This window comes from Centropristis striata, chromosome 7 (genome assembly GCF_030273125.1).
Source record: "Centropristis striata isolate RG_2023a ecotype Rhode Island chromosome 7, C.striata_1.0, whole genome shotgun sequence".
Taxonomy (NCBI): Eukaryota; Metazoa; Chordata; class Actinopteri; order Perciformes; family Serranidae; genus Centropristis; species Centropristis striata.
In genome coordinates, this window is record NC_081523.1 from 36,872,456 (window position 1) to 36,898,023 (window position 25,568).

The window sequence follows — 25,568 nt, forward strand, 5'->3', positions numbered from 1 at the left end:
ACAACCTTAGAAAAAAGAAAGAGGGAGCATTCTGTACTTTCAGCAATAGAAAAACAGGGACCATGACGGGAAACAATATCCAGCCGTAGTAAAAATAAAATAAAATAAAAAAAACAATAAAAAAACACATTAAAAAACATGAATTAATACACTAACATGGTGGATCCTGAGTTGATACTTTGACCATACTCGTATGTGCTAAACATGTCTCACTTTTCCTTGTATTCCTGTTTTCTTTTGCTTAAAGAAACTCCTTATAATACTCCAACTATACAAAATATATATTTCTTTGCTGTAATTTTACTCTTTCATTAGCAGTGTGATGAGACGGTCAGCATTTCACAGCACACTTTACTGTTCAGGCTTCAACTGTGTCAACAAGAGGCTGCGTTGACGTTCCAGCAGTTTAATAAAGAAACTGTCTAGTTTTCCTTTAGCTCTCTGCTGCTCTCTGCTGGCTGAACACAACCTGAAATTCACTTCAAACTCCACTTCAGTTCTTTACTTCCATCTGTGGAAATACACCTGGTTTAACAAATCAGATATCATATAAATATAAATAATTACAATGAAAATAACATAACAATATATGATGCATGAAACACCAAGGTTGATGCAAATAATAGATTTGTATTAATTCATTCTGTATTATTTATCAATTTATGATCATTCATAATGCATTCATTTATTGAACACTAATGAAGAAAGGATGTATTATATTTTTTCGTTTATTTTTACTTTAATGCTTTTACTATTCAAAGCTACAATAATATAAAACAAAGAAATCAATATTACTTATTTACTAAAATCTGTAAGGAAAAAAAGACTTCCAGTTGTGCTGCCTTCACTGACTGTTGAGAAATCATAATTACAAAGAAAACGCACGTGAACGACCCAGTAAAATGGTAACAATATGTAATATAATTTTTATTTAAAAATAAAATATTTTAATAGTCTAATAATAGTATAATAGTTTTTTAATTGTTTGAAGTTATGGTATAGGTGGTTATAGCTGGTATAGCATAGGGTTTAGAAGTTAAAAAACATAAAAAAGCAAACCCACAATATTTTCAGAAGTTTTTATTCATATATGAATAAAAACAAAATTTCCGAATTAAAGTCTTATTTCCAATAAGCAGAGAGACACCAGACAAATGCATAAACAGCCTCCTGGTATCAAACTCTGCACAGTAAAGCTCAAACATCCAACTGTAGCAACTCAAAGAAAACGGTTTCTGAGTAGCACCATTAAAAATGTTGAATAAAAATACAAGCAACATTCTTCAAACTACAGCAAACATAAACTGAGGAGTATTCAGTAACAGGACAAGAACATTAAACACGATCTGTTTGTTTTCAGTTGAGAAACTTAACTGAAGTTTGTTACAAGCAAATATCTTGTATCTGTTATATATGAGAAACGGCTGATAGTGGTAGTAATAAGGTAAGATCAACTTCTTTTACTTAGTAATCTGTGGAAATTAACTGAAATACCCTGTCACTCCACAGGGTGGCGCTGCATCGGAAAACAAAGCAGAAATATCTTTTTCCATGTGTTGATGTCCAGTCATGTTGTCATAAACAGAACTAATCTGCAGAGGCCCGGATTATATGAATGAATAAAAAAAACAGACGGAGGTGGAGGAGTCTCAGTGTGTCTGCAGAGACGCTGTAGGAGGACAGAGCAGCAGCAGAGGAGTCCAGAGACTCTGATGGTACTCAGATCCAGAGGGACTCACAGGGAGGACGGGGGACTGGACTTTGTGTCTCATCACATCCACCTTTATGATCACTCACTCTGACAGAGATCAATCCTTCCACCTGATGAGAGAAGACAGACAACAGTAGTGATAAATCAGTGTTAACAGAGACTCTCTTCATTAGAATCAAGTCTGTTTCACTACACAGTGGAAATAAACAGAGAACACTGAACGCATCATCGCCACAGAAACAGAGATATTCACTGCCCACTTTAATGAGCGATTTACTGCTGTTTGGGTTCAAAGCTGTTAAAAACCAGAGTCTCAATCACATCTGATGTCATCAACTCTTAAATATTACAAATGTGTCAATATGGAGTCTGTCTGACAGATATATAAATGATGTTAAAGCCTGAGCAGTGAAACATCAGCTGTAAACTCTGGACTTCAGCAGGTTTTCATCAGGTTTGATAATGACGACAACTGTCTGTACATGTTGTGATGCTGTCAGCTGTAATCCACATTTATTTCCTGGAGACATGAACACAACAACTCAAACACATGATCTCAACAAGCCTCTGGCTGATCTGATTGGCTGACTGTTCTCTCTCTGTGTTTCTGTCACCATTCTCCTCTCACAGCTTCACTGAGAAGGTTTACAGGAAATACTGGATCTTTCTCTGATACTAAAGCCTGATTTCCACCGGGCGCGTTACTGCAGCGTAACGTCAGCGTCGCGTATGACGTTGCAAATAGGTAACACTCTAATCAATGAGAGCATTTCCACCGGGCGCGTAGCGTAACGTTACTGCAGCGTCGCGTCAGTGTCTCTACGCGAGCATTAGGTAGGACTTCTATTTCTCCGCGAGACGCTGCCAAATCGCGTGAATCTCAACAGAGCAGATCGCACCAGAAAGGAAGTCCGACTCAGATTCAGCGTAAAACACTTCCGCCCCTTTCAAAATAAAACACAATACGCAGTTCATGCAGCCTAAAACTACTTCACATCAACGTTATGTTATGACCGGGGCACCAGATCGGCAATCAATCAATCAAAGGGTCTCAGAGGATCGGCGACACGGAAGACAAGAGACTGATTGTTGAAGTGGAACATCATACAATCATTTATGACATAACATATTGTTTTTATAAGGATAGATGGTCAGATCAACATATCTTTCACCTCAGAGAAGCAAAGTAAGTTGGTTTTTGTTGTTGTTGTTTACTTTATACACACAGTTTATCCATAGACTGTATAAATAGAGTTTAAAGTTTATCACGGGAGCTTGTGGTCTCCCGTATGGTCAGGATTATCGCGTGATCTCGTTATCTCGCGTGTATACGGCCGGCTCGCTAAACTGACGTGCTGCTGCAGTAACGCGTCCGGTGTGAATTGACAAGACGCAGCAAAAACGCTGTGGAGACGTGCTGCTGCAGTAACGCGTCCGGTGGAAATCCCCAGTAACTGTGTTCAGTCCAATACTGCTGAAACCCCCTACTGACCTCAGAGTCTCCAGTCTGCAGTGTGGACTCTCCTTCAAATCACACAGCAGCTTCATGTCTGAATCCTTCAGCTTGTTGCCTATCAGGTCCAGCTCTCTCAGATGGGAGGGGTTGGACTTCAGAGTTGAGGACAGAGACGCACAGCTGATCTCTGATAACCAGGAGTTCCTCAATCTGAATAAAGAATATATGATGCAGATAAAAATAAATCTATAACTCTTCAGATGCGTTCAGATGTTTAATATGTAGCTTGAAATAAATGTGTCATAATCAAAGAACTTTTCTCTAAAATGAGTAGAGTGACTGTAATTGTGTTATTGAGGATCATCATGATGTCAGCCTTCTACAGACATCATCCAAATGTCACCACAGATTAATAACATGCTGCTGCTCTCAGTCAGGTCTGTCACTAGAGGATCAATACTAGAATGGTAATGATACTTTACTTTAGAAAACATGAAAATGACCTCATCAATTACTTCATTAACTGAAAAAGAATATTAGTTCAGATGATATTCTGTATACAGATGTGACCATTTTCCAGAAATTATGAACATGAATTTACTTTAACTAACAGCGGACATTTTCTACAGTTTATTTAAGAAACACAATATATTTACATAAACAAAAGGGATCTTACAACTCTGAATGTTATGAAATGTTGTTTGTACATAAATAAGGTTCCATTGTTGATGAAACATATTAGATCTATAAAAGTAACAGTTAGTGAACTGACCTCAGAGTCTCCAGTCTGCAGTTTGGACTCAGCAGAAAATCACACAGCAGCTTCATGTCTGAATCCTTCAGCTTGTTCTCACTCAGCTCCAGCTCTCTCAGATGGGAGGGGTTGGACTTCAGAGCTGAGATCAGAGAAGCACAGCTGGTCTCTGACAAAATGCAGCCCCTCAATCTGAATAAAGAATAAATGATGTGACTTTAGAAGACAAACTTCCTGCTTGAAATCATTCAGTGTTTGATAATATATTCAGAGCTGAAGAAGGTTTAAAATGAACAACCTGAACTCTTCATGATGGAGGTTAAAACAAGTTGTGTTAGAACACTGACATCAAATCAGACATGTTGGATTAAAATGTGCTGTTGTTACTTTCTTTCTTTTCTGTCTCCCCTTATTCATAACAATCATGTCAAATTATGAAAAATACTAAAGCAGATGTTGTCTTTGGTATTGAATTGAAACAAATAAGACAAACATAATAATTTAGGTTAATTCACCTTCTGATTGTCTCATTTCAACCCACAGATTGAGTCTTTTCTCACCAACACACAGCTGACTGAGTGTGAGCTCTGCTTCATCCTCAGTCCTCTTTAGAACTGGATCAGATGTTCAGAGTAAAGTGAGATACATGTTCTCTTCATCCAACATTTCATCTAGTATCTCCCTGAACAAACTCACCTGCAGCTCATTATTGATGTTCCTGACAGACAGAGTTTCACAAAGTCTTTGTTTAATTATTGACTATTTACAGTGAAAGCAGCTGTTCAGGGAACCTGACGCTGCCAGACAGTTTGTTCCACAGAACCATCTGAGAAATGGTCTTTGGAAACAGTTTGAAAAAGGTCAGACGCTTTCAAAAACTACCTGCCAGGTGATTGGATGAACTATGTGTCTATCAGCGTCTATCACAGGCTGCTGAAGCCAGTTGGGAGAAGAGCTAAAACATCTTCCATCAGGAAAAGCCTTCAGTGTTCTTTGATCTTCCTTTAATGAAGAAAAACTCTGTTTTAATCTAACTGATACTATTGCAGCATCTTCGCTCGCCTCTTTCTCTGTTTCATTGTTTCATACAACAACAATAAAGATTTGACCTGAGCGACATTATTGTTTTTAACAAACTGTTGTCATCACACACATCTAAAGCATCGCCATAGCAACCAGTAGCTCCTCACAGGACACTGATTGGTCCAAACCACTGGTGGTTCAGACCCAAACACATGAGCTGAAGCCTGACAACAAGGATTTCTGTGATATGAGTCCAAGTGAAAGAGAACGGACTGACAAACTGGGTTATAGATCTGTGCTCAGGCAACCTGAGAAAACAAATGAACCAAACTGAATCTGAAACTTCAATCATGATTTAAATTCAGCAGATATACATTGTGTATGAGCACAACACAGGAACTGACCTCAGAGTCTCCAGTCTGCAGTTTGGACTCTCCAGTCCAGCACACAACCACTTCACTCTTGAATCATTCAGGTAAAGGTTCTCACCCATGACCAGCTCTCTCAGATGGGAGGGGTTGGACTTCAGAGCTGAGGCCACGACTTCACAGAGAGTCTCAGAGAGTCCACAGCCAGAAAGTCTGTGATTATAGATAATAGAACATATCAAATTGTAACACTTTCACCTTATCTTCCATTGATTTAATTTAATGAATCTGGTTGTATTTATATGATCACTATCTATATTTTAATTTATGTACAAAGTGTTTTCCTCAAGTGGAGTTAAACAGGGTCTAGTTCACGTTTTGGAGCTAAAAATCTGACCACTGAACTGAAGCTCTGGAGCTCTGGTTCACTAGCAGAGTGAACCTGGAGGTCCCAGCTGACTGTGTGATGAGCTGCTGTCTGAGGAAATCAGCTGATAAATACACAGGCAGACCACATGTATGGGTTCTTTAAATAACCCCAAAGTAACTATTATGTAGAGATTATAACAGACTTTCCTATAATGAAATGCCACATCAACTGCTGTATTAGCCTTGACTTAATGATTTGTTTATTTGCATACAGAGCAGATGTGGAGATGTGACACATGTGGAGACATATTCTAATGCCAGGTGTACACTAATCTGTTTGGAGCAGTCCACTTGTGATCAGATCACCCTCAGACACACATTAATGCAGGTCTGAACAGGACAAAGACTGTAGATGCAAATTCAATGAAAACAGCTTTTTAGAGTTATGTTGATTCTTGGTTTTGCCAGTCCATTCAGATAAACAGGTTTGAATCCGTGACCAACCGGCTGAAGCTAGATTTGTCATTTACAGACGTTCTGGCAAATTAAAAATGATCAAACATCAAACAACCTGTGCCAACATCATCACACCACTAAACACAACTTGTATTTTCAGTGTTCAGTGACAATTTCCAGAAGAGGACAAGTATTCAGGTCTGTGTGTCTATAAAACAATAATAAATAGACATGTTATAGAAACATGATGCAGACACTGTATACGATGTAAAACAGGCTGTGTGTTGTGATTAAATGATGAGTGTGAAAACATTTTTAGCACACACTCATTTTTTTCTGGGCTAGATTTGTATGAAGCCTCCATCACTCCAACAGAGACTGATAGGAGATGATGACATCAGCAGTTTAACATGTAGAATGTTTTCAATACGTATGTTTGATGGTAGTTTCAGAAAAGGTTTGTGTTTTCCGAGTTTTATCTTGTGCATGTGTGTAAAGTGTGTATCTTTACTCTCACACTGATGCTTCAGCTTTACATTGCTGTATAATGTTGATCACATCTGGACTTACACAGCTTTCCTGCAGTTCCTCACAGCTGGAATCAGTCTCTGTCTTCCCTCATCTGATGTGTTGTACTTCTTCAGGTCCAACTCATCCAGAACCTCCTCTGACATCTGCAGCATGTAGGACAGAGCTGAGCAGTGGATCTCAGAGATATACTTTGATCTGTTCTCTGACTTCAGGAACTCTTGGATCTCCTGATGGACTGAGAGGTCGTTCATCTCCATCAGACAGTGGAAGATGTTGATGCTTCTGTCAGGAGAGATCTTGGTCCTCTTTTCCTTCAGGTTCTTGATGACTCTCTGGATGACTTCTGGACTGTTGTCTGTGTGACCCAGCAGGCCTCCTAACAGTCTCTGGTTGGACTCCAGAGAGAGGCCATGAAGGAAGCGAACAAACAGGTCCAGGTGGCCATTTTTACTGCTCAAGGCTTTCATCAGTGCTCCCCTCAGGAAGTCATCCAGGGATGAAATTACATATTTCTTTCCCAGAAAAGCCTCCAGCACCTCTGTGTTCCTGTTGGTGTAACAGTGGAACAGGTAGACTGCAGCCAGAAACTCCTGAATGCTCAGATGAACGAAGCAGTAGACTGTTTTCCGGAAGATCACACTCTCTCTTTTGAAGATCTCTGTACAAACTCCTGAGTACACCGAGGCCTCTGTGACATCCAGACCACAGCGCTCCAGGTCTTCTTGGTAGAACATGATGTTTCCTTCCCGCAGCTGTTCAAACGCCAGCCTCCCCAGCTTCAGAAGAACTTCTCTGTCAGCCTCCATCAGCTCCTGTGGACTCGTCTCATGTCCCTCAGCATACTTCTGCTTCTTCTTCTTGGTCTGAACCAGCAGGAAGTGTGAGTACAGGTCAGTCAGGGTCTTGGGCAGCTCTCCTCTCTGCTCCGTAGTCAACATGTGGTCCAGAACCGTAGCAGTGATCCAGCAGAAGACTGGGATCAGACACATGATGTGGAGGCTCCTGGATGTCTGGATGTGTGAGATGATTGTGCTGGAGCGCTCTTCATCACTGACCCTCCTCCTGAAGTACTCCTCCTTCTGGGCGTCAGTGAAGCCTCGTACTTCTGTCACCCTGTCAACACATGCAGGAGGGATCTGATTGGCCGTTGCAGGTCGGGAAGTTACCCAGACGAGAGCCGAGGGAAGCAGATTCCCCTCGATGAGGTTTGTCAGCAGCACGTTGACCGATGACTTCTGTGTGACATCAGAGACAATTTTCTTCTTGTTGAAATCCAGAGAAAGTCTGCTTTCATCCAGGCCGTCAAAGATGAACAGAAGTTTACAGACGGCGAGCTTCTCTGCTGGGACCTTCTGTAATGTTGGATGGAAAACATGGAGCAGCTCCAGAAGACTGTACTGCTCATCTCTGATCAAGTTCAGCTCCCTGAACGAAAGCAGAATCACCACACTGACATCTTGGTTCTCCAAACCCTCTGCCCAGTCCAGACTGAACTTCTGCACCGAGAAGGTTTTTCCAACGCCAGCGACGCCGTTCGTCAGAACCACTCTGATGTGTCCCTGTTGGTCAGGTAAGGCTTTAAAGATGTCCTGGCACTTGATTGGAGCGTCGTGGACGGTCTTCTTCTTGGAAGCTGTCTCCAGCTGCCTCACCTCATGTTGGGTATTAACCTCTTCACTCTGTCCCTCTGTGATGTAGAGCTCAGTGTAGATCCTGTTGAGGAGGGTTCCACTTCCTGTTGCATCACTTCCTTCAGTCACACGTTCACATCTCCTCCTCAGACTGATCTTATATTCATCTAAAACCTCCTGCAGACCGCCAGACACTAAAAAAAGGAACAAGATTGAAAAGCAATGAGTCAAAGTCATTATATTTATTACCAATATGAAGAATCCATATAAGAACATATAAAGTAGTAAAGTTTATTAAGTAATGCTCTGTTCTTGAGCAACACAATAACATCAAAGTGATTTTTACATTTATTGTTTTTTTATATATTTAAGAAAAGATGTTTTCTGGGGGAACATTAGAAATACTCCTTTTCCTCTCAGCCTCTGACTGTGTGTTGGTTGTTTGATTGACAGCAGGAGGCTGAGCCTCAGCAGCTCAGCAGCTTTTGTCAGTAGAAAACTTTTATGTGAAGCAGCAACAACACAAGATGTTTGTTTAAATCAGCAGTAAGTTAACAAGGCTCTGGAATGCTTCATTTCACATATTACTGAGTGGTTTAAATCAGTAAAATGTAAAATAAAGCTGATATCTTGAAGTATAAACTGGGACACAGGAGGAGAAATAAACTCCAAACCACAAAGATTCAGTGAGAAGCTCCTAAAGCACTGAGAGTTCAACACAGAGAACTTTCTCTCTGGTTGGAGCAGAGACACACGTGTTGATCCAGTCAGTTTAGTTACAGACATGGCTTTGGTTTAAGGGAGGAGATCATCTCAGGCCGGACCCTGTTACATGTAAAACCAGCAAGAGACAAGCATGCTGAAAGCTGCAGCTTCTAACCTGAAGCAGAGAATGTTTGTTAGGAGGTTGTTGCAGTGAGAGGAGACTGTTAAACATGTGACATGAAGACATCAGCAGACAGAGGGACAGTCTCACTTTGTTCAGTGCTGCTCTGACTGGCTGTCTGCAGTCCCAGTCTGCTTCTGGATCTCTGTCCACACTGGGGACAGGAGGAGTCTCCTGGTGAAGCAGACTGGTCCCAGTATGAGCTGATGCACGCTCTGCAGAACCAGTGTCCACAGCTGGTAGAGACGGGATCCTTCAGGACGTCCTGACAGGAAGCACAGCAGGACGGCTGCTCCTCCTCATCACTCCTCTTCCTCTTTCTGTCAACACATTTCTTTATCACTAAAGTGAAAACACTTTCTGCCATACTGCTGCAATTTAATACAAAACACTGTGAGTGTTACATTTATTAGTTACGGTTATCATATTTACTGACACTCCTTTCAAAATAAACTGAACAGATATACTAACGAAAAAAGCTATTTCCAAAACATAATAAAGAAGAAAAATGGAATATGGATGTAAATATGTAACTGTAGGTGTTCAGTTTCACATCATTGAGAATGTAGCAGTCAGTCAGTATTTTCTTCAACATTTCCAGATGGGATATGTTAAACTATTGTAGCCACAAAAACAAGGTTGGACATTAACAGAATACAAGTAATAGGACTATACATTAAAATATTAAATATCAGTTACTGTGTTCCATTACAGTTGCAGTTTAAATTTGTGGTATTCTGAAAACAGTTTGTTGAACTCATTACTTTATTTCTTACACAAGGAGGTTATGTTTTTGGTTTGTTTGTCTGTTTATCAGCAGGATTATAACAAAAACGCCCAATTTTTCATTTACCCTAGTTGAAGGGTGTTGGAAGGGCTCTGTTACATGTTGGGGCAGATCACAATCACAGGGTTGATGTACAGATTCATTTTCAGCTCCTGTTAACATTGTGGGACGGCCTTGTTGGCCGACCTTACAATTTTTTGTTTTATTTGCTCCCAAATTCACACGAGGCATGGATTTCCCATAAACAGATTATTTTATTTAAAAGTCCAGACAGGTTTTTTTGTTTTCTTTCCATCTCGATTGTAAACAATCAAATGATTACATACGTATAATTCAGATTTTCTAAAAAGAGACGTGGTTTAAATATACATGAGTGTCTCATTAATGAGCTGATAACATTTACATCAGCACTGCCCATGGATGTTCCTGTTCCTTCTTGAGCTTCACCAACAATAAATGGTGAAGAGAATCTAAGCTCAAAGTTCCACTTACTAATAATTCAAAACTTTTGACGACAACCTCTGATTTGTTAGTAATGGAACATTTAGCTTAAATTTTATTCACCTTATTCTACACAAGTACTTTGTGAAAAAAACTCTCAACACATATTAAGGAGAGCAAAGATTTCATATGATTGTTTTTTCACCACGTTTCACAATTATGATGTGCACTGATTCTAGATTGCACCTGCTGGTCATTACAGCTGATCTGAGAAGCGGTACCAATAAAATATTAGGAAATTAATTGTATATTTCGAGCGCACACGTGGCAGATTCTGATGAGTTACAAATCTTAACAACAACTTCAACATCTCGTCAAAAAGATTAACATTTTCTTGAAGGGTAAATTCTGTGTGATTTGTTTAAAAAAAAATCAGTATGTTGTGGCTTTAAAACCCAGACTAATATCCATGTTGTTTAAAACAGTTACTGTATAAAGTATTAAGTCTGCATCATGAACATAAAACTTTCGGCAAATAATTTTATCTCCATCCTCAATGCATCACCTTCCATCAGGTCAGCGAGCAGTAAAACTCTCTTACTTTGTGTCTGAGGGTCCAGGTTCATTATTGAAGGATGGAGGGTCAAACATGGACTGGTCACTCTTCATAGACTGACAGCCGGACACTAGAGACTCTGCCCTCTGTCTGTACGAAACTCTGCAAACAGAAATAATTTCAGTCATTTTCTTATTTAAAGAAATTCCTAAATACACAAACTACAGTTACTGCAGATCATAAGGAGGGTTAATAGTTTGTATTAGTCCTCTTAGATTGGATTACAGGTTTTATAAGTCAGTGGTTCTTAACTGGTTCTAAATGACTAAATGTAAATGTAGTTTGCTTTTACTCTTCCTGTAAGTCACTTTGGATAAAAGCGTCTGCTATATGACTAAATGTAAATGTAAATGTAAATGTAACTGGTCGGCCACAGGACCCTCCTTTTTCCTCAGACATAAAGTTGCAACACAAGCAACATCCAAATTTATTTTGCAAGAAAACTGGAGCAATACACAACGCCTTCATGCACTGTTTAAAACATGAAATAAACACACACAAAGTGCAACAAGGGTGCAACTAAGCTAAAGGCAGACTTAATTTTAGAGTGAGCTTACAAGGTTTCTATCTGTACACAGGTACACATGCTTTTTAAACAAGTTAACTGCTGATACTCTTCAAGCTTCAATAATATATATTTAACTTTATGACGACTTTTGTTTTCTTTCGGAGAACAAAAAGCCATGCTTATCAAGCTTCAATAATACACATTTAACTGTATGCAAATAAAAAGCCAAACTTATCTTGAATTAAAGATTTATGCTTTATCTTGTAAGTGTAGCAGAGATGACCCTATCAGGGGAAACAGAACTTACTGAACAGCATTCTGTTATCAACCAACAGGCTATTCAGAGACACTGTGTAATGGGAAATATATGCCCTTCAAAGTAAAAGTGCAGCAACAGAAATGTTGGTAACACTTTATATTAAGGAACACATATTCAACATTAATTAGTGCCTTATTAGCATGCAAATTAGCAACATATCGGCTCTTAATTAGTCATAATTAAGTTCTTATTAATGCCTTATTCTGCATGGCCTTATTATACAACTAGTAAGCCATTAACTACAAGTTTTCCCCTTTCCCAGAATTATTGCTTATTAATAGTAAGTAAGAAAGTTATTGCATGTGAGTTATGATCTTAATGTGCTTTGCTTTGTATGGACTTTATAAGGTGGTAGCACCACAAGAATAGTTATTCTCCCTTAATAACACTCAATGAATATGGTCTGTTCTTAGATAAGAAAACACAAAACCACGTGTTAATAGAGTCCAAATAACTCTAAATTAAGTCTTTGTTACTTAGAATATTTCCCCCATATTAAAGTGACATCTTGATCATTACTAATTCACTAGTAGTTGAACACTTATTACCAACACATGTTCCCTTATCTAAAGTTGCCTCTTTTTCACACTTAGTTAATTTATTATAGCACATAACAACTGCAGTGAACAAGTGATGAGTTACACCTTTGAACAAAACTGATCTATCTTTGGTCCCCCTCATTCAGTGGTAGAATAACAGAGGCAGCACAAGTACAAATATCTCATTTAATGAACCACTGGCAAGTATCAGTGTCTATAAACATGTCATACAATATGGTATCAAACGTATTAGCAGCTCATACTGTATGATAATACAGGTACTCTATTGTTGAAAATATGTGTGATCCTTTAAACAAATTCTGCCTGCTTACAAAAAAACAGCCCAATATAAAATCACTACACTATAGTGTGCAGCTAATACGTTTGATACCAGTGTTTGTGGGGTCTGTAAATACCTTCAGAACAGCTGGAAGTGTGACTAGAGGACCTTCTGGGTTCTCAAAGATCAGAAAATTGTCTGTTTAGCTCAGTGACTTGAAGTTAAAGGTAGACCTGCCCCTGTACTTACTGCAACATGTTTGTTAACATGCAGTTTTCTCTCCCTGCTGAGAAATATGATGAATTATTATGTATTGTGTGATATGTTGAGGACTCATGTGGGATGTAGCTGACATCAGTTGTTGAATACTAGACTGAAAACATAACTGATAGTCTTATCTTTACTACAATGATGAGTTCAGATTTTACTTTCCAGTGCTGTATTAGATATCTGTTTATCTCAGACTGTGGACAGAAAACCACAAAGAACACATTTCAGTTTAAGAAACAATTTGTTGTTGATGTTATTTGTTCAGTTAATTTTTATGCTCTGTTAACATTGTTGGCCGACATTCAAGTTTATTGTGTTTTAATTGCTCCCAAATTCACATGAGGCATTCATTTCCCATAATCAGATTATTTAATTAATGATGAGTTAGTAGCAGCTCTTACTTTGTGTCTGAGGGTCCAGGTTCATTACTGAAGTATGGAGGTTCAATCATGGACCAGTCACTCTTCATAGACAGACAGCCTGAAAATAGAGACTCTGCTCTGTCCTCCTCTTCCTCCACACAATTATTCATCTTCTGATCTGAAGTCAGTCTGAGAGGTGAAACTGTAACACTGACTGTTAACAGAACATTAAAAGACAACAAGTTTGTTCATGCGTCACGCCAGGACTTGGAGAAGAGGAAGTAACACACACACATGCGCGCACACACACACACACACACACACACACACAGTACAATAAAACCACTCAGCTCTCCACTTTCAGCAGGTCTACTGTGTTTTTTTCAGCCATCATGACTTTGTGTGCTGGATTAAAACTCACCTCGCCTCAGCTTCAAGTTGTCCTCCTCCCTGTTCTGTTGTGTCGACTCAAAATGGAGTCTGAGCTGACTGATACTTTCACTACAGGTAGTCAGTGTTGCTCCTCCCCTCTCCATTTACAGGTGTGTGTGTGTGTGTTTGTGTGTGTGTGTATTTAGTTTTTACATTAGATATAATCAAACAATATATGATAGTCTTAATATTTGTAAATTAGTCATATTTGTATTTTGTGTTTAACAAGAAGAGCGAGGATATCTGATTTCCAACGACCTGGATTTGGAAATACAGTCACATGTTTGGAACCTGGTTAATTTTGTAACAGACTGAACAGACATTTTGTCATTTTGTCATGAGTGTTTGTGGGGTCTGGAAATACCTTCAGAACAGCTGGAAGTGTGACGAGAGGACCTTCTGGGTTCTCAAAGATCAGAAAATTGTCAGTTTAGCTCAGTGACTTGAAGTTAAAGGTAGACCTGCCCCTGTACTTACTGCAACATGTTTGTTAACATGTTTTCTCTCCCTGCTGAGAAATATGATGAATTATTATGTATTGTGTGATATGTTGAGGACTCATGTGGGATGTAGCTGACATCAGTTGTTGAATACTAGACTGAAAACATAACTGATAGTCTTATCTTATCTTCACAAACACAAAATCAACAAAAACATTTGCAGACAAAACTCAAAATGAGTCATTAAAATGTGTTGGTAGCAGTTCTTACTTTGTGTCTGAGGGTCCAGGTTCATCACTGAATGGAGGCTGACTCATGGACCGGTCACTCTTCACAGACAGACAGCCAGACAGAGACCCTGCTCTTTCCTCGTCTTCCTCCACAAAATCACTCATCTTCTGATCTGAAGTCTGAGAGGGAAAACAGTAACACTGAATGTTAACAGAACATTAAAAGAGAACAGGTTTGTTCAAGAGTCACACCAGGACTAAGAGAACAGGTTTGTTCAAGATTCACACCAGGACTAAGAGAACATGTTTGTTCAAGAGTCACACCCAGGACTTAGAGAACAGGAACACACACATAAGCACACACACACAGCATACAGTACAATAAAACCACTCAGTCAGCACTCAATCAATCAATCAAACTTTATTTATATAGTGATTTTCATACATAGAAACGTAACACAAAATGCTTTACATAAAAAAAATAACAATAAAAACAGACAATAAAAATGACAAACCCACATCTGCACATAGACATACACATACATGCACACACATGCACATAGACACGTATGCACACAAACACACTCAGACTCACACACAGCACATATTGATTGACAGTGTAGAGACATGGCAAGGCAGCGAGGATCCAGATGAGGAAAAAGCAACCTGTGGGAGCATCCACACTGAGAGGTGACAGAGCCCACAGCCATAGAGGACGCCGTCACAGAGACCACCACGACCCGGGTAGACCGGGATCGACTCCACACATGGTGCAGAGCCGCCTAGTCCCCCAGGCCCAGGGAATCTCCAAGACCACATCCCCACGGGCAGACCCAACACACACCCCAGTGAGGAGACCCTCATGAGGGAACACTGGAGCTAAAAACTAAAAGACTAAAAGACAACAGGACAGGATAAAAACTAAAAGTAAAACTAAAATACAACAGGAAAGGAAATGCATATGATGAACAACTAAATCAATAGAGTACAAATGAGTCTTGAGCCTCCTTTTAAAAACATCAACAGTCCCTGCGGTCCTGATGCCCTCTGGCAGGCTGTTCAATAGGCACGGGCCATAATGGCTGAATGCTGCCTCCCCGTAGGTTTTAGTTTCAACTCTTGGAATAATTAAAAGGCCGCTGCCAGAGGACCTCAGGACCCGCGAGGATTGATATGATAAAAGCATATCAGATAGATAAGATGGCCAAAGACCATTAAAGCATTTAAAAACTAATAAAAGAACCTTAAAATCGATCCTGAAACACAAGGAGCCAATGCAGCGATTCTAAAACCGGTGTAATGTGCTCCCGCCCTCTGGTCCTCGTCAGCAAGCGTGCGGCTGAGTTTTGTAGTAATTGTAAATTGTGGATGCTCTTTTTGCGAAGACCAGAGAGCAGGGCATTACAGTAGTCTAAACGATGTTGGCCTGAGAGAGAAACAGGCAGACTCTGGCTATGTTCTTAAGATGGTAAAAACCTATCTTTGTTATATTTTTGATGGTGGAATAAAATTGAGCTCAGAGTCGAAAATGACGCCCAGGTTCTTTACACATTGTGAAGTTTTAAAATCTTGTAGTTTTGGTAAAAGTTTCTTTCTCTTGCCTTCAGGACCGATGACTAAAACCTCTGTTTTATCCTGGTTGAGCAGTAGGAAGTTCACTGCCATCCATGACTTGATATCCAGAATGCAGTTTAAAAGGGAATCAATTGGCCCTGTGTCATCTGGAGACACGGCGATGTACAGCTGTGTGTCATCAGCGTAGCTGTGGAAGCTGATGCCATGTCTCCTGATGACGTCCCCAAGGGGAAGCATATAGAGATAAAAAAGAATTGGACCTAAAATTGACCCTTGTGGAACCCCACACTTGATTTCATGTGTTCTGGAGGAGCATGTATCCATACTTACAAAGAAAATTTGATCTGAGAGATAAGAACTGAACCAGTTAAAAACAGTACCAGAGAGGCTGACCAGGGTTCGGAGTCTGTTTAATAAAATGTGATGGTCTACTGTATCAAAGGCGGCGCTGAGATCCAGTAGAACCAAGACTGTTCATTTTTGTGAATCTAAATTACACCTGAAGTAATTTAAAATCTTTAAAAGAGCTGTCTCGGTACTGTGGTTCATTCTAAAACCAAATTGATATTTCTCTAAAATGTTGTTTCTATTTAAAAAATAATTTAGCTGGTTAAAAACCAGTTTTTCTAAAATTTTACTTAAAAATGGTAAGTTGGATACAGGCCGGTAGTTATTTAAAATGTTGGGGTCTAAATTACTCTTCTTCAGAAGGGGCTTCACCACTGCCGTTTTGTAGGCAGTGGGGAAGACACCCGTCTGAAGAGAGTAATTCACAACATTTAAAATCTGTTCCTCAAAGAAAGACTAAAATGATTTTAAGAGCAATGTGGGAATAGGATCTAAAAGGCAGGTTGTTGGGTTTACTTGGGAGAAATCTCAACCAAGTGTCCTTGCATCAACCAGGGCAAAACTCTCCAGTGTTTCCTCAGATAAGAGCGATGGTTCAGGTGTGTAAAAAAATACATTCTGGGATAAAAGACTGGATCTGATACCATCGATCTTACTTCTGAAGTGGTCTGCAAAGTCCTCGCAGAGGGCTTCTGATGGTGTCATGTGAGCTTTATTAAAACTGGTGTTGGTTAAAAGATCGAAGGTGGAGAAAAGAAACCTGGGGTTGTTTTTATTGCCTGTGATGAGTTTTGAGAAATGGGAAATTCTTGCCTGTTTGACTGCGTTATTGTAAGTTTTGAGTTGTTCACGCAGTATTTCATGGTGAACTGTCAATTTAGTTTTGTTTTTATCGTTTTAGTTAAAAGTGGAGCCACTGAGTCCAGTGTTGATCTCAGTTTGGAGTTATTATTGTCAACAATAAAATCACAGGGTTCAGGTAAAACCTCAGCAGGGGTGCTCTGTAAAATCTCAATAAAATTTGGAGCCACTTCAGAAGTCAGGTAACGTTTCATCACCGTTCTCACCGGGGCCTCCTGAGGGTTAAAACTGGCGATATTAAAATACACACAGTAGTGGTCAGACACAGCCAGGTCCACAACAGAGGACACACCAGAGGACAGGCTGGTTCTGTTGTGAGTTTGCTTCACGACGTGCTGTTTAAAATCTAGGCAGCATAAAAGGTTTAAAAAATCTCTGGACATCGTGTCCGAGATGTTATCAACATGTAGATTAAAATCACCATCTATTAAAGGGGTGAAGAGCAGTATGGAGAGGCGACATCCCGGGTAAGAGCTACGCCGAGACATGGCTGGAGGAAAGGCCGGAGGTGACGAGGAGCCGTGGGATCCTCGGGACGGCAGAGCAGGTGGAGGCACTGCCTGCGAGTCCTCGGGCAGCGGAAGTCATGCTGAGAGAAAATGTCAAACCTGTTTTTTAACAAGGTGTCGCAGCTCGGTGGCACGAGGGAAGAGCGCCTCCCTCTCCTGCCGCAGGCACCGGCCAGAGTCCAGGGCTCAGAGTGGGCTGGAGTGGAGCTACCCAGGGCTTTAGGTTTAGCTCCAAACCTTGTCCAGGAGTCATCCGGGAGAGAGCCTAGAAAGAGGGCTTCAGCAGTGATGTCCACCTCCAGAGGTGAGGACGCTTCCGAGGCCAGCTCAGCGGGGACTAGAGCGCTGGTGGAGCAGGTCAGCGCTGCCGGGAGAGTGACTGTGTCCATCAGCTCCTCTGCTTCCCGGATTTCATACAGCGTAGAGATCCTACCTTCCAGCTCGGAGATCTTATCAGCCAGACGGGCACAGCTGCCACAGCCGGGCGACGAGGTGAGTGGAGCCATGATGCCACTTATGTTGCGTCACTACTTGGATGTTTAAAATCCAGACGTCCGTTGATTAAAATCCCTTTCCAGTCCAAGTTAAATGTTTAAACTATTTTTGCATTGAAACGTTCAAACATCAGAATCAAATGTTAAAACCATCTTTGCATTTAAAACGTTAAAACATTAAACCAGGCTCTGGAAAGTCTGTACTGATGTGGTTTCTTTACCAGTGGTATGGTTTCCTCCAGGTTTGCTCGGTTTGCTTAAAATCCACAAGTCTGATGTCTAAAAGCCTTTAATGCACGGTCATCTCATCTCACAGACAGCAGGACCCGGTGCATAAGGCAAATAAAATCATCTGGCCAGCAGTTAAGTGTCGCTTAAAATCGATGTTTTACAGGATTTTCCCACGCTGTCAAGATGTTTGTCAGTAGCTGTGGCTCGATGGCGACCGGCGGACGTGACGTCAGTATGTATCTGGCCTGGGAACACCTGATACTTCTAAAACTTATCTTCTTGTAGTTCAGTAACATGTTGAATTCAGGACTTCACAGCAGTGGAAACTTCTTCTGCTCTGAATGTTTGGCTGCACAGTGGGGAAGAATTATACAGCAGCTGAAAAGCAGAACACTCAGTATAAAAACCTCTACAGTGTACTTGCAGTGCAGTGAATATATTGAATCATGTTCCACCACTGTTCTCATGTGTTTTAAAGCAGCTAGAATTGTTGACAGTGATTGCAGCAGTTCTTTACGCAGCAGTTAAAGTCCAGAGAGAATCAAAACATGTTGCTGAAGCTTCTGAATTGTCTGCGTCACTCAGCTGAAAGTAAAGGATAAGGAGACACTTTAACCTGCAGGACGAGACAAACAGTCCGTATGTGCAGCAGTGATACAGGTGAGAGGTGACGGGGCGGACGCTCTGATCAATAACCAACAACAGGTGCAACCCAATCACTCTGCTGCTGTGTTGTTCCTGAGAGGAAAAGGTGCAGTTAACGGTTGGATTGTGGAGCTTTTATGGCTGTTGTTTGGACAGACTGCTGACAAACACCATGTTTTTATCATTAATGCTTCACTTTGTCTTTGAATCACAACATTTCACAACCAAAAAAACATGTTTTCTGAAGCTGACAGAGATTCTTAAGTTTCACAAAAGTAAATCAGAGAAACTAGTTCAAATGGTGGAAGAATCATTCAGATCTTCATCATCAGTCATCAAGTGACGAATCACTAAACTGATCATTGTTTATCAAGTTTTTTGATCTCTTATTTAAAAAATCATGATAATGTCAAGCATGACTTTATTAATGTAGCCCACAAAATCATTATTGCAAAGTTTTCCTGATGTGTTTTCCTCTTTTAATAAACTTGACTTGTTTATTGTTTATACAAAGTTTGATCTCTACTTTTGTCTTTGGGCCAATTATTACCAAATCACTTGTAACTAGTTCCTCTGTATATGTTTAATGTCACTCTGCACAGTTTGAATTAATTCATTTAAAAAACGCTATTTGTGATTATTTTTATTGTCATTGAATTAATAAAATGACAACCTTAGAACAAAGAAAGAGGGAGCATGATGTACTTTCAGCAATAGAAAAACAGGGACCATGACGGGAAACAATATCCAGCCATAGTAAAATAAATAAAAATAATTACAAAAAACACCAATTAATGCACTAAGATACAGCGTTGATACTCCTATGTGCTAAACATGTCTCACTTTTCCTTGTATTCCTGTTTTCTTTTGCTTAAAGAAGCTCCTTATAATACTCCCACTATACTAAATATATATTTCTTTGCTGTAATTATACTCTTTCATTAGCAGTGTGATGAGACGGTCAGCATTTCACAGCACACTTTACTGTTCAGGCTTCAACTGTGTCAACAAGAGGCTGCGTTGAATTTACAGCAGTTTAATAAAGAAACTCTCTAGTTTTCCTTCAGCTCTCTGCTGCTCTCTGCTGGCTGAACACAACCTGAAATTCACTTCAAACTCCACTTCAGTTCTTTACTTCCTTCTGTGGAAATAGACCTGGTTTAACAAATCAGATATCATATGAATATAAATAATTACAATGAAAATAACATAACGATATATGATGCATGAAACACCAAGGTTAATGCAAATAATAGATTTGTATTAATTCATTCTGTATTATTTATCAATTTATGATCATTCATAATGCATTCATTTATTGAACACTAATGAAGAAACAGTGTATTATAATTATTCGTTTATTTTTACTTTAATCATTTTATTATTAAAAGCTACAATAATACAAAACAAAGAAATCAATATTACTTATTTACTAAAATCTGTAAGGAAAAAAGACTTCCAGTTGTGCTGCCTTCACTGACTGTTGAGAAATCATTATTACAAAGAAAACGCACGTTAACGACACAGTAAAATGGTAACAATATGTAATATATTTTTTATTTACAAATAAAAAAATATTTTAATCGTCTAATAATTGTATAATATTTTTTTAATTGTTTGCTGTTGTGAATTTTTGTCTTTTTATTCATATCTGAATGAAAACAAAAATTCAGAATTAAAGTCTTATTTCCAATAAGCAGAGAGACAGTTCAGTTGAGAAACTTAAGTGAAGTTTGTTACAAATATCTTGTATCTGTTATATATGAGAAACGGCTGATAGTGGTAGTAATACGGTAAGATCAACTTCTTTTACTTAGTAATCTGTGGAAATTAACTGAAATACCCGGTCACTCCACAGGGTAGCGCTGCATCGGAAAACAAAGCAGAAATATCTATTTCCATGTGTTGATGTCCAGTCATGTTGTCATAAACCGAACTAATCTGCAGAGGCTCAGATTATATGAATGAATAAAACAACAGACGGAGGTGGAGGAGTCTCAGTGTGTCTGCAGAGACGCTGTAGGAGGACAGAGCAGCAGCAGAGGAGTCCAGAGACTCTGATGGTACTCAGATCCAGAGGGACTCACAGGGAGGACAGGGGGACTGGACTTTGTGTCTCATCACATCCACCTTTATGATCACTCACTCTGACAGAGATCAATCCTTCAACCTGATGAGAGAAGACAGACAAGAGAAGTGATAAATCAGTGTTAACAGAGACTCTCTTCATTAGAATCAAGTCTGTTTCACTACACAGTGGAAAAAAACAGAGAGCCCTGAATGCATCATCACCACAGTAACAGAGATATTCACTGCCCACTTTAATTAATGATTTATTGCTGTTTGGGTTAAAAGCTGTTAAAAACCAGAGTCTTAGTCACATCTGATGTCATCAACTCTTAAATATTACAAATGTGTCAATATGGAGTCTGTCTGACAGATATATAAATTACATTAAAGCCTGAGCAGTGAAACATCAGCTGTAAACTCTGGACTTCAGCAGGTTCTGCTCTGTAGAGAGACCACATGGTTACTAAATATAATGATGGTTCTATGAAACAAGAGGCTTCAGTCAGACTGATCTCAGAGCTGTGACAAAGATGAACTCAATAACTGTTTAATGTTGAAATGAGAGAACAAACACTTTGAGATCAGGTTTGATAATGAGGACAACTGTCTGTACATGTTTTGATGCTGTCAGCTGTAATCCACATTTATTTCCTGGAGACATGAACGCAACAATTCAAAGACATGATCTCAACAAGCTTCTGGCTGATCTGATTGGCTGACTGTTCTCTCTCTGTGTTTCTGTCACCATTCTCCTCTCACAGCTTCACTGAGAAGGTTTACAGGAAATATTGGATCTTTCTCTGATACTAACTGTGTTCAGTCCAATACTGCTGAAACCCTCTACTGACCTCAGAGTCTCCAGTCTGCAGTGTGGACTCTCCTTCAGACCACACAGCAGCTTCATGTCAGAATCCTTCAGGTTGTTCTCTCTCAGGTCCAGCTCTCTCAGATGGGAGGGGTTGGACTTCAGAGTTGAGGCCAGAGAAGCACAGCTGATCTCTGACAACCTGCACTTCCTCAATCTGAATAAAGTATATATGATGCAGATAAAAATAAATCTATAACCCATCAGATGCGTTCAGATGATTAATATGTAGCTTGAAATAAATGTGTCATAATCTAAGAACTTTTCTCTAAAATGAGTAGAGTGACTGTAATTGTGTTATTGAGGATCATCATGATGTCAGCCTTCTACAGACATCATCCAAATGTCACCACAGATTAATAACATGCTGCTGCTCTCAGTCAGGTCTGTCACTAGAGGATCAATACTAGAACGGGAATGGTACTTTACTTCAGAAAACATTAAAATTACCTCATCAATTACTTCATTAACTGAAAACAAATATTAGTTCAGATGACATTCTGTATACAGATGTGACCATTTACTAAAAATGATGAACATGATTTAACTAACTAACAGCGGACATTTTCCACAGTTTATTTAAGAAACAAAATATGTTTACATAAACAAAAGGGATCTTACAACTCTGAATGTTATGAAATGTTGATTGTACATAAATAAGGTTCCATTATTGATGAAACATATTAGATCTATAAAAGTAACAGTTAGTGAACTGACCTCAGAGTCTCCAGTCTGCAGTTTGGACTCAGCAGAAAATCACACAGCAGCTTCACTCCTGAATCCTGCAGGATGTTGGAGCTCAGCTCCAGCTCTCTCAGATGGGAGGGGTTTGACTTCAGAGCTGAGATCAGAGAAGCATAGCTGATCTCTGACAAAATGCAGCCCCTCCATCTGAATAAAGAATAAATGATGTGACTTTAGAAGACAAACTTCCTGCTTGAAATCATTCAGTGTTTAATAATATATTCAGAGCTGAAGAAGGTTTAAAATGAACAACCTGAACTCTTCATGATGGAGGTTAAAACAAGTTGTGTTAGAACACTGACATCAAATCAGACATGTTGGATTAAAATGTGCTGTTGTTACTTTCTTTCTTTTCTGTCTCCCCTTATTCATAACAATCATGTCAAATTATGAAAAATACTAAAGCAGATGTTGTCTTTGGTATTGAAATGACACAAATAAGATAAAGATAATAATTGAGGTTAATTCACCTTCTGATTGCCTCATTTCAACCCACAGATTGAGGCTTTTCTCACCAACACACAGCTGACTGAGTGTGAGCTCTGCTTCATCCTCAGTCCTCTTTAGAACTGGATCAGATGTTCAGAGTAAAGTGAGATACATGTTCTCTTCATCCAACATTTCATCTAGTATCTCCCTGAACAAACTCACCTGCAGCTCATTATTGATGTTCCTGACAGACAGAGTTTCACAATGTCTTTGTTTAATTATTTACAGTGAAAGCAGCTGTTCAGGGAACCTGACGCTGCCAGACAGTTTGTTCCACAGAACCATCTGAGAAATGGTCTTTGGAAATAGTTTGAAAAAGGTCAGACGCTTTCAAAAACTACCTGCCAGGTGATCGGATGAACTATGTGTCTATCAGCGTCTATCACAGGCTGCTGAAGCCAGTTGGGAGAAGAGCTAAAACATCTTCCATCAGGAAAAGCCTTCAGTGTTCTTTGATCTTCCTTTAATGAAGAAAAACTCTGTTTTAATGTAACTGATATTATTGCAGCACCTTTGCTCACCTCTTTCTCTGTTTCATTGTTTCATACAACAACAATAAAGATTTGACCTGAGCGACATTATTGTTTTCAACAAACTGTTGTCATCACACACACCTAAAGCATCGCCATAGCAACCAGTAGCTCCTCACAGGACACTGATTGGTCCAAACCACTGGTGGTTCAGACCCAAACACATGAGCTGAAGCCTGACAACAAGGATTTCTATGATATGAGTCCAAGTGAAAGAGAACGGACTGACAAACTGGGTTATAGATCTGTGCTCAGGCAACCTGAGAAAACAAATGAACCAAACTAAATCTGAAACTTCAATCATGTTTTAAATTTAGCAGATATACATTGTGTGTGAGCACAACACAGGAACTGACCTCAGAGTCTCCAGTCTGCAGTTTGGACTCTCCAGTCCAGAACACAGCCGCTTCACTCCTGAATCCTTCAGGTGGTTCAGGCTCACGTCCAGCTCTCTCAGATGGGAGGGGTTGGACTTCAGAGTTGAGGCCTCGTCTTCACAGTCAGTCTCAGAGAGTTCACACTTAGAAAGTCTGTGATTATAGATAATAGAACATATTTAATTGTAACACTTTCACCTTATCGTCCATTGATTTAATTTAATGAATCCTGTTGTATTTATATGATCACTATCTATATTTTAATTTATTTACAAAGTGTTTTCCTCAAGTGGAGTTAAACAGGCTGTAGTTCACGTTTTGGAGCTAAAAATCTGACCACTGAACTGAAGCTCTGGAGCTCTGGTTCACTAGCAGAGTGAACCTGGAGGTCCCAGCAGCTGACTATGTGATGAGCTGCTGTCTGAGGAAATCAGCTGATAAATACACAGGCAGAACACATGTATAGGTTCATTAAATAACCCCAAAGTCACTATTATGTAGAGATTATAACAGACTTTCCTATAATGAAATGCCACATCAACTGCTGTATTAGCCTTGACTTATTGATTTGTTTATTTGCATACAGAGCAGGTGTAGAGATGTGACACATGTGGAGACATATTCTAATGCCAGGTGTACACAAATCTGTTTGGAGCAGTCCACTTGGGATCATATCACCCTCAGACACACGTTAATGCAGGTCTGAACAGGACAAGGACTGCAGCTGCAAATTCAATGAAAACTGCTTTTTAGAGTTGTGTTGATTGTTGGTTTTGCCAGTCCATTCAGATAAACTGGTTTGATTCCGTGACCAACTGGCTGAACCTAGATTTGTCATTTACACACACGATCTGGCAAATTAAAAACGATCAAAATCGAACAACCTGTGCCAACATCATCACACCACTAAACACAACTTGTATTTTCAGTGTTTTCCAAACATGAACTAAACCTGGGCGGACTGCCGGGGTTTATTGACACCATGAAGGTTTATCTAAAATAGATTATTAGAGGAAAAAATGGGACACGCTTTAAAAAACGCTCTCTATCAGTGAACCTTACTGAAGTAGTTCTGGAATAAAACACTGTTAACAAACCAGTCCATTCAAATACTAAAAGAGAGATTCCTGAATGTTATATCAAAACATTGTAAACATTAAAATGACTTCATCAATTACTTCATTAATTGAAAACAAATATTAGTTCAGATGATATTCTGTATACAGATGTGACCATTTACTAAAAATGATGATGATAATTTCACTTTAACTAACAGCAGACATTTTCTACAGTTTATTTAAGAAACACAATATATTTACATGAACAACTGTTCATGATGTAGGTTAAAACAAGTTGTGTTAGAACACTGACATCAAATCAGACATGTTGGATTAAAATGTGCTGTTGTTACTTTCTTTCTT

At 39.4% G+C, this 25,568-nt stretch overlaps 3 protein-coding genes across 4 annotated transcripts in view; all 3 read right to left on the minus strand.

Moving 5' to 3' along the window:
* LOC131975401 (NACHT, LRR and PYD domains-containing protein 12-like) overlaps positions 1–24,270 on the minus strand; it is a 41,285-nt gene extending 17,015 nt beyond the window's left edge. Inside the window, exon 1 of the mRNA XM_059338065.1 lies at positions 24,127–24,270. The gene's annotated coding sequence lies outside the window, so the exon portion shown is untranslated. The remainder of the gene's footprint in view (positions 1–24,126) is intronic.
* Positions 1,066–22,341, minus strand: LOC131975402 (NACHT, LRR and PYD domains-containing protein 12-like). 2 transcript variants are annotated; one of them, XM_059338066.1, is made up of 3 exons: positions 3,940–4,357; positions 3,204–3,377; positions 1,066–1,821 (listed from the first exon to the last, which is right to left on the minus strand). In XM_059338066.1, exons 1-3 carry the CDS (start codon positions 3,993–3,995, stop codon positions 1,809–1,811), a joined length of 243 nt encoding a protein of 80 aa, XP_059194049.1. In that variant the 5' UTR covers positions 3,996–4,357; the 3' UTR covers positions 1,066–1,808. The 2 variants fall into 2 exon arrangements, with proteins under 2 accessions (XP_059194049.1, XP_059194051.1); XM_059338068.1 differs by lacking the exons at positions 3,204–3,377; positions 3,940–4,357 and adding an exon at positions 21,991–22,341.
* On the minus strand, positions 6,704–11,125 carry LOC131975394 (protein NLRC3-like). The gene is made up of 3 exons (XM_059338060.1): positions 11,015–11,125; positions 9,276–9,505; positions 6,704–8,493 (listed from the first exon to the last, which is right to left on the minus strand). Exons 1-3 carry the CDS (start codon positions 11,080–11,082, stop codon positions 6,704–6,706), a joined length of 2,088 nt encoding a protein of 695 aa, XP_059194043.1. The 5' UTR covers positions 11,083–11,125.
* Positions 24,271–25,568: the final 1,298 nt, after the last annotated feature.